The sequence below is a fragment of the Episyrphus balteatus genome, chromosome 1 (genome assembly GCF_945859705.1).
Source record: "Episyrphus balteatus chromosome 1, idEpiBalt1.1, whole genome shotgun sequence".
NCBI lineage: Eukaryota > Metazoa > Arthropoda > Insecta > Diptera > Syrphidae > Episyrphus > Episyrphus balteatus.
The window spans coordinates 141,266,156-141,282,833 of record NC_079134.1 but is presented as its reverse complement, the minus strand read 5'-3'; the positions used below and the strand labels follow the sequence as shown (position 1 = coordinate 141,282,833).

At 28.7% G+C, this 16,678-nt stretch overlaps 1 protein-coding gene across 1 annotated transcript in view; it reads right to left on the bottom strand.

The window, feature by feature from the left end:
* Positions 1–16,678, bottom strand: part of LOC129907186 (zwei Ig domain protein zig-8) — a 306,807-nt gene that overhangs the window by 15,064 nt on the left and 275,065 nt on the right. The window contains exons 5-7 of the mRNA XM_055983283.1: positions 3,880–3,999; positions 1,632–1,728; positions 1,121–1,218 (exon numbers count right to left, since the gene is read on the bottom strand). Of these exons, the coding sequence (XP_055839258.1) occupies positions 1,121–1,218; positions 1,632–1,728; positions 3,880–3,999 (315 nt within the window). The remainder of the gene's footprint in view (positions 1–1,120; positions 1,219–1,631; positions 1,729–3,879; positions 4,000–16,678) is intronic.

Below are 16,678 nucleotides of genomic sequence, written 5' to 3'. Positions count from 1 at the left end.
TCCTAATGCATTTTCAACACTCACTCACGAGTGCGGAACGCAAAAATCACTCAGACTCATGTTTCCCTCGCTCAATATAGTCGAATCGGAAGGCACCAGCATAACACAGCAGAGCACAGCTTATGGCAGCCATATTCCACTATAAAACAAATGGAAGGACTAATAGCATTGTTATTTGCGCCCATTAACCTGTGGGTATATATAGACGATATAAGAGTGTATCCTGTGCAATAGACTTATCATACATTTTTCCCACAGCAAAAAGGAAGGAGTTGGGTGGTTGCTTATTCTTTCAACTACTAACTTGTTCTTTGGTATAAAAGAGCGCCGATACCGACCTTAGATGAAATTGTTTTATCGAATTTTAGGGAGCATGATGGTTTAAGGATGTCCTTAGCCAAGGAGAACCAATTTAACCTTCACATGTCAAAGATTCCTGCAGAGCATAAATCCAAATGGCGGCGGAGTAATAATCAAGATCATAACCTCTCTTAAACGTTAGGAGGACGAAACAAATGTTCGTTGTTCGTTTTTGCTGGGGCTGGATGAAAGTTTTATGGCTTTGGAAATGGAGGCGGGGGTTGGATATTGGTTGAATGCTTTAAAGGAGCATGTTCTGGGTCACTTTGAAGAGACTATAGTGTGCTGCGGTTTTATTCTTCATTCTTCTGTGTGGTTATCGAGCTTCGGTCTCCTATGGTCGTTAATTTTCCATCATACCAAAAACGCAAGGTAAATAGTGATTTATCGATGAAATTAAATTTTCGTTCCGTTAATGCCTGGGAAAGTTCTTACTGTGACCCTATGACCAACCAACTCTGCCCTTACTTTGCTATCCACATTGCCATGGTCGTCCTCGTCATCATCGTTGTCGTTTTTCATTGATATATTGGGATACCGCAAGGATGTGTGGGGGATATTTTGAGAATTCAGGAAAAGGAATTAATAAAATTCCGTCATGAAAACTCGGGAGGGTATTTGGGGTATTTTTATGACCACAGATATCCTCCTGTGTGAATATAAATGCAACACAAAGAAGAGTCTTGAGGTATAGCTACAGTCTTATATTACAAAGATACATGTATATAAAAGTGTAGGTATAAAGACTCTTTAGACTTACCAATTATAACGTGAACGTAAACGCTAGTCGATTTAGCTATCGTCGGGACACATGTGTAATTTCCCGTATCACTGGGCATGGCTCTTCGAATTTTTAACCTAAAATAAGAAAAAATAATAAATTGAGAAGTCGTTAGTATAGTTTCTTGGCATTTTCATGTAATTAAGTTTTTTTTGGCGTATTAATTAATAATTGAGTTCAATTGTGGGAGGTAATGAAATAATTATATGATGATGATGTGGAGAAGATTTTTCATAGGGAGCTCAATTACAGATAAAGTTTCAGTTTTAATTAAATATCATAAAGCATAAAATATGACTCAATCAATTTATAGGAAATTGATACAAAAATTATAAAAAAAAATTTCAAAAAAATCGATATTTTTGAAAAATTTATCGATATCGATGGATTAAAAAATGGATATCGAATTTTGTACATATCTAAAAATATTCAAATAAAAAAAATATTAAGCTAACTCTCAAGAAAAATTATCGAATTCTGTAAAACTCACCTTGATGTCAATCCTTCCGTCCAATCATTATCCACACTTATTCGATTGATGTTGTCAATTTCATTTTGGTTTGTTGCCAAATCGATTATTTCATTACCTGGTAAATGAAAAAAAAAAAAAAGAGTTCATTAGTTTCTCTTGCTTTTTGTTGTAAGAAAGTTATTTTAAAATTTGAATTTTAACAATAACTTTAAATTTATGTAGGTATTTATTTAAATTTTATTATGTTCATACATATTTTGTAGAGAATTGTATGATTTGCAAGTTTTGTTTGCAATAGGTACTTTTAGACATCTTTTACAAATGATTTTTGGTAAACAGATTGGTATTACAGTCTATGGAAATGTGAAAAGTTCGAACATTTTTCCGTCCGCTAGATCCGTTTAAATTTTTCAACTGCCACAAAAACGGGTTTAAAATTGACTGATAAATAAAAAACCGTTCAAAAATGTTTGTTTTTTAAAAATACAGCAATTTTTGGTTGAAAAAAACTGGTGTTGGTAGAAAAAAAAAACTTTTGCTGTTAAGGATGAAAAACGTATTTTTGGGATCAATTTTCCGGTAATTTTCCGGGGATTAATTCCACAAATAAAGCTCTTTGGGGATTCTTAAGCGAAAGCTGCAGAAAACCTTATACCAACTGGTGAAAAAGCTTAGTGGTTAGTGGCTGAATCATGACAAGCACGGAACAACAACTCATTCATGTAAAAATAGAGTCCACGAAAGAATAAAGGCATTTTTGCAACAAAAGGAGAACACACAATAAATATTGAAAAAACCATCCTCATCAATTTTTATTTCTTTGCCTCTTTAAAAAAAAAAAAACAGTAGAGGCATAATATTTTATACAACCGTAATAATATCTACTGTACTGTACAGAAAAATTTAAATCAAATTAGTTTTTAGCGTTCTTGTTAAAGAATAAGTGACAAATTTTTGAAAATCTTCATCGGTCATAATCATGTGGCCACCTGCTGTATATGTACCTATAGTTTATTTTCACATCATACAAAGTACTAAACATTAGGATGAAAATATTTTGGAAATATCATAATGATCAACTGAGATTATAATCTACTTTCTACAACTGGTCTGCCATCAAATGAAACATTATGGCCATAGTAAAATCACCAAAAACGCAAAAATACACAAATCGGTTAAATATTCCCAACACTATAATTTTTGAAATAACTAAAGGTATGTGGAGGTCTCACAGCTGAAACGGACCATACAAAAAAACATATGCCCCTAAATTAGATGTGCAAATCTTTTTTTTTTAATGTAAAAGTTCAAGAAATTATTTTTGGATATTTTAAGGATTTTTATTTTTTTTTTTTTTGTTTTGAAAAAAGTTTCTTAAGAAACATTTTTCAAGACATTGTTTTTGATGTCCATTAATAATTTCTTGAAAATGACAAAACAAAATTTTTACAAAGACTTTGGAAAATTTGTACACCAATTATTTTTATTTTTTTTTTTTTTAAAAGCTCCAACAATTTACATAGAAAAAAAATATAAAATCACTCCTTTATGAGTGTAATCAAATTGCATCATTCGTTTTGAACTTAAAACCTTTTAAAAATTTGTTCTAAATTATAACAAAAAATATTATTATGAAGACAAATTTAATTTTTTTTATATTTTTCTAACTAAATTAAATTACAATAAATTAATTGTAATTCTGTAGAAATTCACATGACTTCCGTATTGGTATTTTCCCACTTTGATTATAATTCATCTTTAAGAAATTTTCCAGTAAACATTTTTTCTAATCTGCGAGTTGTTCAAAATATATTCAAGAAATAATGTTGTATTCAATGTAAAAAAAAAGTAACGCATACGCTACAGTGACTCACTTAAGCACTGTGTACATGAGATAAACCCACGAATTAGGTAATACGTTAATTCACTCATTCCTTCTATTATGAATGTATGTATTTCTAAAGCAGTTTTTATTAACAAAAACAGCATTGAATAGTTAGTAGCTATCTAAGTTTTAAAATTTTCAGAAAAATAGATATCATTTTATAAATTAAGAAAAACATGAAAAAAAAAATACTGGCCTTCACGAGTTAAAGTTTGATCTTACAAGCAATTTGTTTTCTCATATTTTAATTTTTCCCAGAAAAAAAATCATGTTAGTCAAAACTGCACTTTAAAAATTCAAATTTTTTAATTTTAACGTTTTAAGCATTTGTTATGATATTTTATGGGTTTCTAATAAATAGTTCATAATGATTTTACTTACCTTTATACCAAAGAATATTCCCCAGTTCATGTGGTCCCTGTAGTATTTTACATGCCAGATTGATATCACTTCCAGTCTTCACATATAAATCAGTTGGGCCTGTGATCGTCGCTTTAAGTTCTGAAAAAAAAGGAAAAATAAAAACAAAATTTAATTAAGTTGTTATAAATCCATGGAAATAAAATCATGTAAGTAAAAGACACAAAAGTTGTTCTCTTTTACGAAAGTAAAATAATTATTCGACTATTTCATTCGTTTCAAAGATTTTCTTCGAATTCCAAAAGTAAAAAAAAAAACAAGTAAAATTCTCAGAGTTAAAAAAAAAAATCTTTCCTAATAAATTTTGTATCAACACCAAACTTTAAATTTCCCTTGAAGATGCTTTATAATTTCCCATAAATATGATTTCTTCAAAAAACTTCATTCTAAGAGCTTGATTTCAATACATTTTTCAAACAATCAAACACAACCAAATCCTTCAATATAATAATTCAAAAGGAAAGTAAAAAAAAAATTCTATTGAAAAAGGCAAAAAAAAAAAAAAAATACTATTTGTAAGGTTTATATTTTCAAGACCTCATGTCCTGATGTCTATATTCAATTCCTTTTAATTCCTTCTTTCATATTCTTCTATGTGTTTATGAAGGTAGTTTCTTGGGCTTTCAGAAGAAAAAAAAACCTTCTTCAGTGTGAAAAAAAAAAAATAGAATTAACCAGGGTTAAAATGTTGTTGGAAGGGATGCTCTACGCTGGAGGTCCTCTTTGTCCTCCCACACAGAAAATACAATTAAAGATGGCAAAGTAGAAAAAATAACAAACAAAAAAGAAAAAACATAGAGATTCCAACATTTTTTTTTTCGAAAAAAAGATAAAAAACATTTCGTGTTATGTACGGTCGTAATGAGTATTTCATTCCGGAGCCTCTGTATGGGTATATTGTTCGTCCATAACGCTACCGCTGTGCCCACCCGCGCCGTCTATAGTCCTTCCTCCATAGAATCCTAGGGCATGTGTAGTGTTTTCTGGACGGGTTAGTGTAAGAAGTGTGAATGTGGAAAGAAACTGGAAATTAATTTTTCTTTCTTTCATTTTCGGAACAAAAAAATCAAAAAAAAAAAAAATAGGAAAAAAAATTCAATTGCACCTCGGACTTGAACAAACTGGTGAATGTCGTTCATAAGAAGAGAAAAAAATATAAGAAAAAAAAAAAAAAAGAAAATGGTGGTTGGGCTGCGGCATCCGGTCATGACGACCCGGCCATCATACAACCATGACGCTGCTGTGAGATGTATGAGAAACGAACAAAATTGAATGACTGTGTTGTATTTACCAGAGCGTGCTAAATTGTTGCTTGCTAGCTACTGGATAGTAGTTGGAGATATTACGTATTTTTTTTCTGCTACTAGGTGCTGGGTATATATGGCCTTTGTCAAAGGGTGACCGGAAGTAATGTTAAGGTGTAAGGAAATGTTTTTTTTTGTTCTTGTTCATATTTTCCATTTTTCTTTTATTTGAGTTGTGACCATGGGGCAGATTCTATCTAGGCATTAAACACAAGGAAAAAAAAAAGGGTAAAACTAAACCGGAAATTATTAAAGAAGGATATGTTCGTGTATGATGGTGGCTTTAATTAAAAGGCAATGTAATATGTAATTAGACATAGACATGCTTTCATGAATAAGAATGTGTTAATTATGTTAAAATGATTAATGGATTATATACCTACAGAGAAGGCTACAAGGTTAAGGTTATTAAGGCAAAACAATTGCATACCTACTTGCACGCGAGGGTAAATGTGTAGATGATTATATCACAATCTAAATGAAAGGTTTGATTTATGTATCAATATTTTTGCACAAACAACTTGGATGGACATTGCATGAGGAAGAGGATTTGATTAAATAACTTTATGGAATAATGTGGCTTTAGGAAATGTTATGTAAGTTGTTGTAGTCATGAATACTTATTAGGAGAATACTATTGAACCTTTTCTATTCACAAATTGGTCAATCAAAGACAGTACCACGCACGCACGGTATTTAACACGGTTTACTGCAGTTAGTATGATAAAAAAAAATACAAAATCCATCCAGTTTGACATCAAACGAAAGGTCTTTTTTAGGTCAATTCATGGTTTAAAACCAAAAGTTTCTGCGAGGCTTAATTACAGAGTTATTGGTATCCAAATATGTGTTTTTCAATAAAAAGTTTTGTTTTAAAGATATGAATTCAAGCATATCCATATTTGCATTTTCGAAGGAAAAGGATTAGGCCCCTTTTCAAAAACAAATTTCCGAATCTATCGAGTGAGATATCATTAGAAATGTGTCTTTTAGCTCTATCAATTAGTTATGGAAACTAACGAATAAAAACTATCGATAGTTGTAAGATATTCAATTATTCGGTAGTTTTTCATTTAGTTAGGTACCTACTATTTTCATTCGAATAGTTTTTTATTCGATAGTTTTTTCATTCAAATAGTTTTCTTAAACAATAGTTTTCTCATTCGAATATTTTTTTTTATTCGATAGTTTGTTCGATAGTTTTTATTCTATAGTTTATTCGATAGTTTTTATCCGATAGTTTATCCGTTAGTTTATTCGATACTTTTATTCGATTGTTTTATTCGATAGTTTTTATTCGAATGATTAAATGATTGAATGAATGAACTATTCGATAGTTCAAACACTTTTATCAATGACTGAAACAAAAAAATTTCTTTTAGGTCTGGTTCAAGAGTTATGAACATCCAAAGATGTGTTTTTTACATATTTTTCCGAAAACAAATTTTTTATGACTAGATCTCCAAACAAGTTTTGGTTCAAGAATATGAGTTCAATATGAACAGGCCTATCGATTCATCTACAAAAATTAATTTTTTTTTTCGATTTTCGACAGAAAAAAGGGATAACACTTTCGAAAAAAATGCATTTTTAAAAATTTCCTCCAAATCCATCGAGTCTGGAACCCAAACATTTTTTTTAAGTCTGGTTGCAGAGTTATGTGTTTTTAAACAAGTTTTGGTTTTAATATTTGAGTTCAAAATGAACAGGCCTATCGATTGATTTACAAAAATTACAAATTTATTTTTTTCGATTATCGAGAAAAAAATGCAAGGGGTAGATACCCCTTGTCGAAAAAAAAAATATTTCTCAAAATTTTCCTCCCAAATCCATTTAGGTATTAAAAGAAAGGTATTTTTGAACTCTATTCATGACTGTAATCCAAAGTTTTCTTTGAGGTCTGGTTGCAGAGGTATTTCAGTTCACATAAATTTTTTTTTTTCGGAACTATTCGGAACCAGATAACTTCGGATCTAGACTTCGAAATAAGTTTTCTGTGAAAAATATAAGTTGATTGTGAAAAGATCTATACATTCTGATACAAAAATTAAAAATTTATTATTTTTTAGACTTTCGAAAAAAAAAAGAATTTTGAAAAATTTCCTCCAAATCTGTAACTCAAAAGATTCTTTATAATTATCTGGTTGAAGACTTATTTGAAATCCAAATTTATTGGAAGATCCGTTTGACTCCACAAATTAATAAGGAACTTTTTTTAAGATTTTTTTTTTTTTTTGCAAAGCTCAAGGGGAGGAGTTGAATACGTTTACAGTTGTTCTTACCACTCTCAAACCTCTTAAACACTCTAACACCTTCAAAAAATCAAAACCTTTTACAAATTTTTTTTGCGCACTCTTTTATTGCAGACCTTACCATAAACCGTAAAACATCAAAAGCCTTTGAATAAATAAATTTGCACGGATTTCCAACTTAAAACAAAAATTGTTTTCTATTTTGTTGAGAAACAAATATTGAATGATTTTTTATAACTCTAGAAACCAATTCTCCCCTTAGTGGCTATATATAAGGCAATAATATACCTATTTTACTCATTCCACGAAGCTTTTTTAGTGAATGTTTCGAAAAAAATCTGTTTCAAGTTACTTTTCAATCGTTTTTTCTGTTTATTTTTTTTTTCTTTTGTTTATTTGATTGGTTTCGTTAACCCCGCTGAGAATATCTCAGCACTTCTCCCAAACCGAAATATGTACTAAAATCAATAAATTTGATTGAATAAACAGAAGATTTATCCACACAAAAACGTTTGCAATTGGGAATTCTAAAAAAAAAACACAAAATCAAAACCAAAATAGAAAAAGGACAAGCCAATAAAGACCCATATAAAAAATCTCATCGCAGCATAGGGCATCCGCATCAGACAAAGTAAATCGATTTGATTTTTGGAAATAAATATTTAAGGACCAAATAGAAGAACTTTTTTTTATATCTGTTTATAACGTTAGAGAAGAGAATGCAGTAGGTAGTTATTGATATTTGTTTTGAATGAAGCAATTCACTATCTCACGAGTGTAATGTATTCTATAGAAACTCTCATGACAATGCAATGTTTTTTTTTAAAAGATTGCCAAGTGCATTTTGAAAGTTTTGGTAAATCTGGATATTCATTCCCAATAACTGATATGACACTTGAATAGTGGAAGTGGATTTTAGAATAATTCTTCTCAAGTTGCGTTAAGCTTGTGTAATGTGTATCTTCAATAGGAGGAAGTTCAATGGTTTATTCAAATAATAAAATAAGTTAGGAATTTATAATCTTGTGAATTTTTTCTACCATCGACAAGAATAATATTTATTTCTCATAATAATAGCTGAGAAAAATTAAGTTTTAAAATTCAAGATAAAAAAAAAAAAATAACAAGAGTTTGAGCTCCAAAAACGTTTACATGAATTTTTAACGAAAAAAAAAGGAAATCGTAAAATTTTTTGTTCAAATTGGATGTTATTACTAGTCAATACCTATTAACAATAATCATTTTTATCAAAAAACAAAACTGACTTCCATGGCTAAAACTAGGTTTTATGGGTTTTCTAATAGTTCCAATGACCAGACCTGAACGAAATGCAAAAAGAATTATCCAAATTGGTTTTCTCAGTCCAAAGTTATGAGGTAACAAACACAATACCTCCTCCTTTTTGGAAGTCGGTAAAAATGAATAATCATTTAATATTTTCATAATGAATATGCCATTTGATTTTTTGTATAATTATAAAGTATAAGAAGGGATTTTAAGAAATTAAAAAATATAAAATTTAAGTCGTAAGAGCTGTTTTTTTTTACATAATTTGTTGTAGATAAAGATGCAAAAATTCTAAGATTTTCAAAAAAAAAAAAATTAATATTATTATTAATTGAACTTTAATTTATAAAAAAATTCGCTGAATTAAGCTTAGTCGTAATATAAGGATCGTTAAATTCTTTTGTCCAATATTTCATTAAACCAAGCTTGCAATGTCAACTAATCTAAACTTATGTAAAAACAAATATATACTCATATTTCTGAGGGCCAGCTGTCATGACAGAATCAAAATAGTATTTTTTTTTTTTTTTTCATTTAAGCTTTAAATGTTTTTATCTCATTAAATGCTGCACCGATTTATTCAAAAATTTCATACAGTTTTCCTTACCTTTAAAAAAAAGTTGGGATCAAAATTGACTGCACTTTGCCATATAGCTAAAATTAAAATTGAACAACATTCTCAAAAACGGCTGGAACGCTTTTGATAAAAATTATAATTTTTATAAAAAAAAAAAAAAAACAAAACCGACTTCCATGGATCAAAACTGGGTTTTATGGTTTTTTTCATAGTTTTATATAGCCAGAACTGTATGAAATTGAAATGAGAATTGTCAAAATTGGTTCACTACGGGCAAAACCCGGGACAGATAAAAAATTCATTGGATTGGTTTTTCAAAAAAAAAAAAAAAAATAAATTATAAAATGAGTTTTCATAAGTTTTCCTTATTTTGATATCAAGATTTCTTAAACTATTTTATTTGAACATTTTCGTTGAAATCAAGAAAACAGGTTTATAATAGGTACTGTTAATAACTTCCTACAAAATATTTTTTTAATAAAAATAGTGAGAGCTGTTTTTAACATTTTAATTTTATTTTACTTAAATGATTTTGAATTTTTGTAATATCCAATTCAACATTTAAATATGTCCTTAAAACTCTTGAAATTAAGCGGATTCTTTCCTCTTTCATATGTTGTTCATTATTCGAAAAAAAACTTTTTTTGATGTAGATTTCCAACCTGACAAACACAAGCTAAAACTAAATAATATACAAAAAAATTTTAAAAACTTATCGTTTTACACGAAAAATTAAAAAACTTTTATTTACCAACCACTGTTTTCTTGTTTTCCGTACAAAGTATTTAAAATTTTGAATACAAAAATCAGAGAATATAAAAATACGGGACAATCACGGAACAAATTACAAAATACAGGACACTTATACGTCTCGGGTTTCTTAAATAAGAACCCGGGACAAGCTATAGAAATACTGGACAGTTTCGGGTAAACCGGGACGGATGGTCACCGTAACTATAGCTGAATTATAATCTCAATTTTGATGTCTGACTTTCTCATAAAGGGACGTAACCGATTTCAACGAACAATGAAAAATTAAAAAAAAACACATTTTTTTTATAAAAAAATAACTTTTTTTGAAAATAATTAAAACGTACCTAAGAATTTTTTTTGAAACATTGTTTTTGTATGTCAATTAATATTTGCTTTTTAATGGCATACCTAACAAATTTTTTGTTTTTTGAAAAATATTCGAAAATTTTTATTTGTAGGTAGGTATACAAAAAAGACATTTGTGCAATTCACACGTGGTAAAAGTGAAACCTTAATAAATATGTTTTCTTGAAAAAAAAACGAAAATATCTTACTTTTTTTTGTTTTACCACCTTTATATCCATTTTTTATGACAACTTATATGTAATAAATTGTATATCATCTGAAAGCTTATTATTTCACCTTTTATATGAATCTTCAATCATATTTCTACGATGCCTACGAAAAAAGTAAGAATTTTTTAAAGCCAACCATGTTGAAATTTCAAACTCAGATTACGGTACTTCCTACACTGTTGACTGGTCATCGGCAACAGATCTTTCAATTTAAGATTTTGTAACTTGTAGAACACGTACTGTTATGTGTGATATATCAAATGAATGGTAATATTATCAGCATGCGTATTAAAATTAAGTCAAATTTGTATGTGCTCTAGATCAAAAGATATAACGTGTTTAGAAAAAGAACATCTCATTTCTCAGAATTTTGAATATGAAGTTGATTGAAATTTTGTCCAATTATAGTTTATTTTATTCCCTATCTACAGTATAAATTGTATTCATCTATTTCTATCTATTAAAACACAAAAAAAAATCAAAAACGAATTCTTTACAAATTTTTTACCATGAAGTAGGTACCCAATTTAAACTGTCCTTCAAAATTTAATTTTGTCCCATGACACAAGCAATCTTTTGATAACAAAGTCCTCCTTTTCAGTTTATTATCTAACATTCTTACACTCACATCACCCATTCTTTTAAATAAACCCCATCCAAATTTAGCATATAAAAACGTTTAAAAAAAAACATCAAATATTTTTAAACACACATAAATCACTGTGTTCAATCAATTTCACTTAATGTCACTCAACACAATGAAATTTGTCAACTCACTTATCACGAAGAAAACATTCCATCACATCGCATCATTCAAGGATTACATGAGTACAACAAGGTATCATCTCAAAAAAAAAAATGTTGAAAAAAAAAATTATAATAAAGTAGTGCGAGTTCAAATAAGGTTCAAGAGTGAGAGTATCATATGAGTAGATAAAGAACCTAACAAAAAAAAAAAAAAAAAAAGAGGAAGAAAACGAGAGATATCCTCATTTATTTGAGTCTTCTATTTTTTCCTCATCCTTTCTACCAAGTGACAATAGAAAGAGTGATTGATTGGGTCACTGACGTGTTCCTAAGAAATAAAAAAAAACCAGGCGACAATGCAAAGAGTTTTCAAAAGAAAAAAAAAAATGAAAAAAAAAAGAAAAAACTTTTCAAAGGTTCACCCTTCAATGTTGCAATTAGTTCGTTTCGCTTTTGTATACAGAAATCCAACCCTTGACATAGACAAGCAACGTGCAACACAGTTTTCAAACCAAACCAAACCATACCAACTATTATAGGTACCCACCAGACCAGAGAACTTTTTCTTTACTTCCTTTCTTTCAAACTAATTACACTTTTTCTGTACTTCCTGTGTGCTTGCTGTTGTCTATGCGCCAGCAATGCTGCTATTGCAGCACTCCTGCTGCTTCTGCTGTCTATGTAGGTGTACTTCAAACTGGAATTACTTGCACTGATGCTTTTACTTTTATCTAATTGCATGATGAACTACAATCGGAACGTAGATACAAGATACAGTATAACAGTAACTGGAAATATACTATAAACGGAGAGCAAAAAAAAAAAAAAAAATGCATTGAAAAGGAGAAAACTGTGAAATACAAAACAAAAAAAAAATGTTAAAGCATTGAAATTGCAAAAGTATCTGTTGGAAGGTAAAATAAATAAGGACGATAGTTTATTTCGAAGGAACTTTTAACTGCTAATTGTTTGTTCACTGCCCTCTTTAAATTGATTAGAACAGAAAAAAAAGGATACAAAGTTTAAAAAAAAAGTCATAAGGAGAAGAAGAAGAAGACGAAAGAATAAGAGAAACTATTTCAATGAAATCCAAAGTGTTTGTTTCATCTTTTATACACTACACATAGTTTTAAGATTGGTATTTCACTTTTTTAAAACACACAAACAAAAAAAGGACCTCTTCTCTAGCCCTGCTGGACTTGTTCTTTTTCAATGAAAGAAGAGGAAACAACTCCTTTCTGTGTTATCTTTTAAAAAGTAAAGTAAAGTAAAGTATATAGATAGTTTTCTTTGTGGACATATTGTGACCGGAAGTGAAAATTTGTTTTGACTTTGTGTTTAGAGAGATAGTTTGCAAGGGAGTTATCTTAAAGATATTTTATACCCGAAAGCAAAATAATTTTTGGTTAGTTTTGCTTGCAGCTAAGAGATTTGGTGAAATATTTTTATATAGTTCAAGGTTTTTCTGTGTTGAAATTTCTTCAAGATGTTTTCATAAAATAAAATAAAATAAATTTATTACAAGAAAGACAAATGTACAGTTTATAGAATTACCTGAAGAGTTTTCTTTTTCTCAAAGACAGTTTTCAAGATACCTAGGTACTTATTTTGTCTTTTATAAATATTTAGGTTTTTTTTTGTTTCCAGAAAACCAAGAATTGTTAAATAGTATTCGACTTTTGATACCTCGGAAAAAAACATCCCTATCGTTGAGATTGGTAACAGCTTTTATTTTTTTTTTTAAATGCAGTATAACCTGTGAAAAAACCATTTTCTTGATTCCTGATTTTCAATAAACTGATATAATTTTATAAGATATTATATCTACAAGTTTTTTAGTAGACTGGTTGAAATAAATAAATAAATAATAACGTTATTATTTTTTCTTTAAATTAAATTTTTTACCGACTTCCAAAAAGGAGGAGGTATTCAATTCGTCTGTATTTTTTTGTATTTTTTTTTTTTTTATGTTTGTTACCGCATAACTTTCCACAGAGTCAATCAATTTTGATAATTCTTTTTGTATTGGAAAGCTAGTGGCTGCAGTTTCAATTTCGTTCAGTTAAAGCCAAAGGAACTATTAAAAAAACCATAAAACCCCGTTTTGAATCATGGAAGTCGGTTTTGTTTTTTTGATAAAAATGATTATTATTAAATAAAAAATTTAGACCATAAAATGTCCATTAATTTGGTGTATTTTGAAAATTGTTTGATGTTCTGTCGAAATCTACAAAGTCAAAATTGTAAAAAATTAGAGACATATTCGAAACATAAAATGCATGACTGGGTAGCATTTACTTGCTTTATGGTAAAAGATTCTTAGAATGTTGAAACTTTTTATGTAAACATTTATGAAAGAATATTTTTTAAATTTTATTTTAAAGGAAATAAAAAAGTACAAAAAATAAAACATTCGATATTAAAATAATAAACAAATTTAAAAAATGTTTTGACCTCTAAACTTGCAATGCCATTTAATTTATCGTATAAAAAAAAAATGTTAAGAAAAAAAAAATTGAAAATCGTTGGAGTCGATTTTTTTTTAATAGTAGGAGGAAGTGGTCACCCTTCCTACAGTTTTTATTTATTTATTTACTATGTTATTATAACACTTATTTGACACTTATTTGACACTTCTAAGTCAAAGGCTTAAATAGTTATAGCCATTTTACTGGGATTAGATTTTTGTACGAATCCTACCCAACCGTGGGGTACATTCGTACAGGATATTTAAAACGTTAATTTTACTTACTTTTGATTTGTCAAATACCAAATATGCGTGTTAAAACATTTAATTACTTATTAATTTATTAATTAATTGAACTTGACACATTGTTACCTCTAATTCTTCTTGAACAAAACAAAAATTTAAAAATATTTTACTCAAATTTTGTTTGTATAAGGAAAGCATGAGATCTTAGCATTTTTTTTCAAATAAAGGAATTCATTTTGACTCCACGAGTAAAAATAGAAATTTTAAAGAAAAATATTCTTGGCCGGCGCCGGCGGTCGGTGGTGCGGTGAAATAGAAATTTTGTGATCATGGTGCGGACGTGGTGCGGTGGTCAAAAAGCCGTGCGGAGGCGGTGCTGCATTTTTGCTGGGGTCATTTTTAATATAATAAAAATAAAAAAATAAATAAATTCTTCTTTAACAAAAATAGAAAAAAAAAAAAACAAATACAAAACTTAATTTTTCGCTCCATGATTCTGAAACAAATTATTATTTACCTACATAAAAAGGTTGGTATTTTTATATTTTATATTTACTATAGAATGCGAAAAACTAATTTTAAAGGTTTAAATTTCACTTCAATAAAACTGTAACTCCGTGTTTTGATTGTAATCTGCTAAAGAAAATTTAATGGGGAGCATACGTATAACGTATGAGTACGAATGTGCCCCATGTTTGACTGTACGAATGCTCCCCAAGCTGTACATAATGCAGAAAAACCGATTTTTGAAAAAAATTTACTAAGATTTTGCAATATTTATAATTAAAACATAAATTTTACACTTTAATCAACAATTCTTCATTACTGTTAAGCCAAGAACAAACTTAACTTAATCACAATATGACATCAAACGTACATACAAAAATTACTCAGAGCACTAAAAAACACTAAAAGTCTTATGGCGACCGAATCTGTTGCACTTAGGTTTCAAAATTTATCTAGCAGCTCGGCGCCTTCTATGTCTATGCACACTAGTAAGCACGTGTTTGAATACCTTTTAGTTCTTGTTTTATGCTCACTGTACGAAGGGTGACCACTTCCCCCTAATAAAAATAGTAATAATATTTTTCAATCATTTAAAAAAAAATTGATATGTCATTAAAAAATAAAATATTAATTGACATAAATAAAAACAAAGAATCAAAAAAAAATTCATTGGACCCAAAAAAAAAATTGATTTTTCAAAAAAAGAAACACAACCCAAAATGTAACATTTTTTTAATGGAGAAAATTTTCGGTTTGCATTGAATTGTTTTTTTTTTTTTTTCAATTATTTTTACTTGCTCTATAGGGCAAGCATTGGTTTCGTGTAGAAAAAAAAATTCGAGGTTTTAATCAATACCGACATTACGATGATGGAGAAGATCAAAAAAGTGGTTTTCGTCATGCCGTCCGTCGGTCTGTGCGTATGTGCGTTTGTGCGTCCATCTGTACATCGAGCTAGAGCCTAAACGGATGGACGGATTTGCTTGAAACACACGATTTTTACGTAATTCCCTAGACCCGTTTTTTTTTATTTTTCTAATATCTCCTTTTAAACGCATATCTCCCATATAAAGTTTTCGAGGTATTGCAAATTTCTCGAAAACGGCTCTAACGATTTTGATTAAATTTGGTGTAGGTAATACTCCCATTGATTCTTACAAAACTGCGTTTTTAGTTTTTCTCAAAAAATGCGGAGAACGGAAATATGACGTTGCCGTTTTTCAAAAATTAACATATTTTTTAAGTTCATATATTTCATCAAAACATGAGTTAATTTTATTCCAAATTTACAGACATAATTTTGAAGTGTCAAAAATAAAAACAAAAATTAAAAAAAGTTTTTGAAAAAAATTTTTTTTAAGTTTTTGAAAAAAAAATTTTAATTTTAATTTTTTTAACTTGCAAATTTTTTTTTGATTTTTTTTTTCTCGACACTTAACAAAATCTTAAATTTCCAATAGCTATTTAAGATAACCATACTTTGAACTACAAGAGCAAGTACGTGCGACCCCAGTCGTACATTTTTTTTTTATTTGCAAAACCTATTATTTTTTTTTTAAGAAAGGCAAATGCATTTGAAAAAAAGAAATAATAATATCTTACAACGTTGTAATAAACACATACAAAAACTTAAAAAAAAAAAATCCAAATTTAAGCATTCAAGTCACAGAACCTTTCTTTGACGAAAAACCCATATATCAAAAAAACGATTGCATGACAGCTGCTGTTTATAACTTTCAAAATAGAATATTTTTTACTTCATAAGTTGGCGAAACTAAAAATATTTAAACTATATGTTACTCAAACCTTTTGAAAACAAAAACTGACAAAACTAATTTGATAACCTGATTTTCTCAATCAAAATGCATCTCATAAAAAGCAATATAAGGATTAAATTTTAAAAAAACATAAAAAAACATATAAAATTGTAATAAAATACGCTTATAGTCCAACTAAAACCGATGAATATTTTCTGGGTTTAATTCTCTTACACACTCATTTGAAGTTTACAATTTGCTTGCATAACAATAAAGTCTGCCTTAATT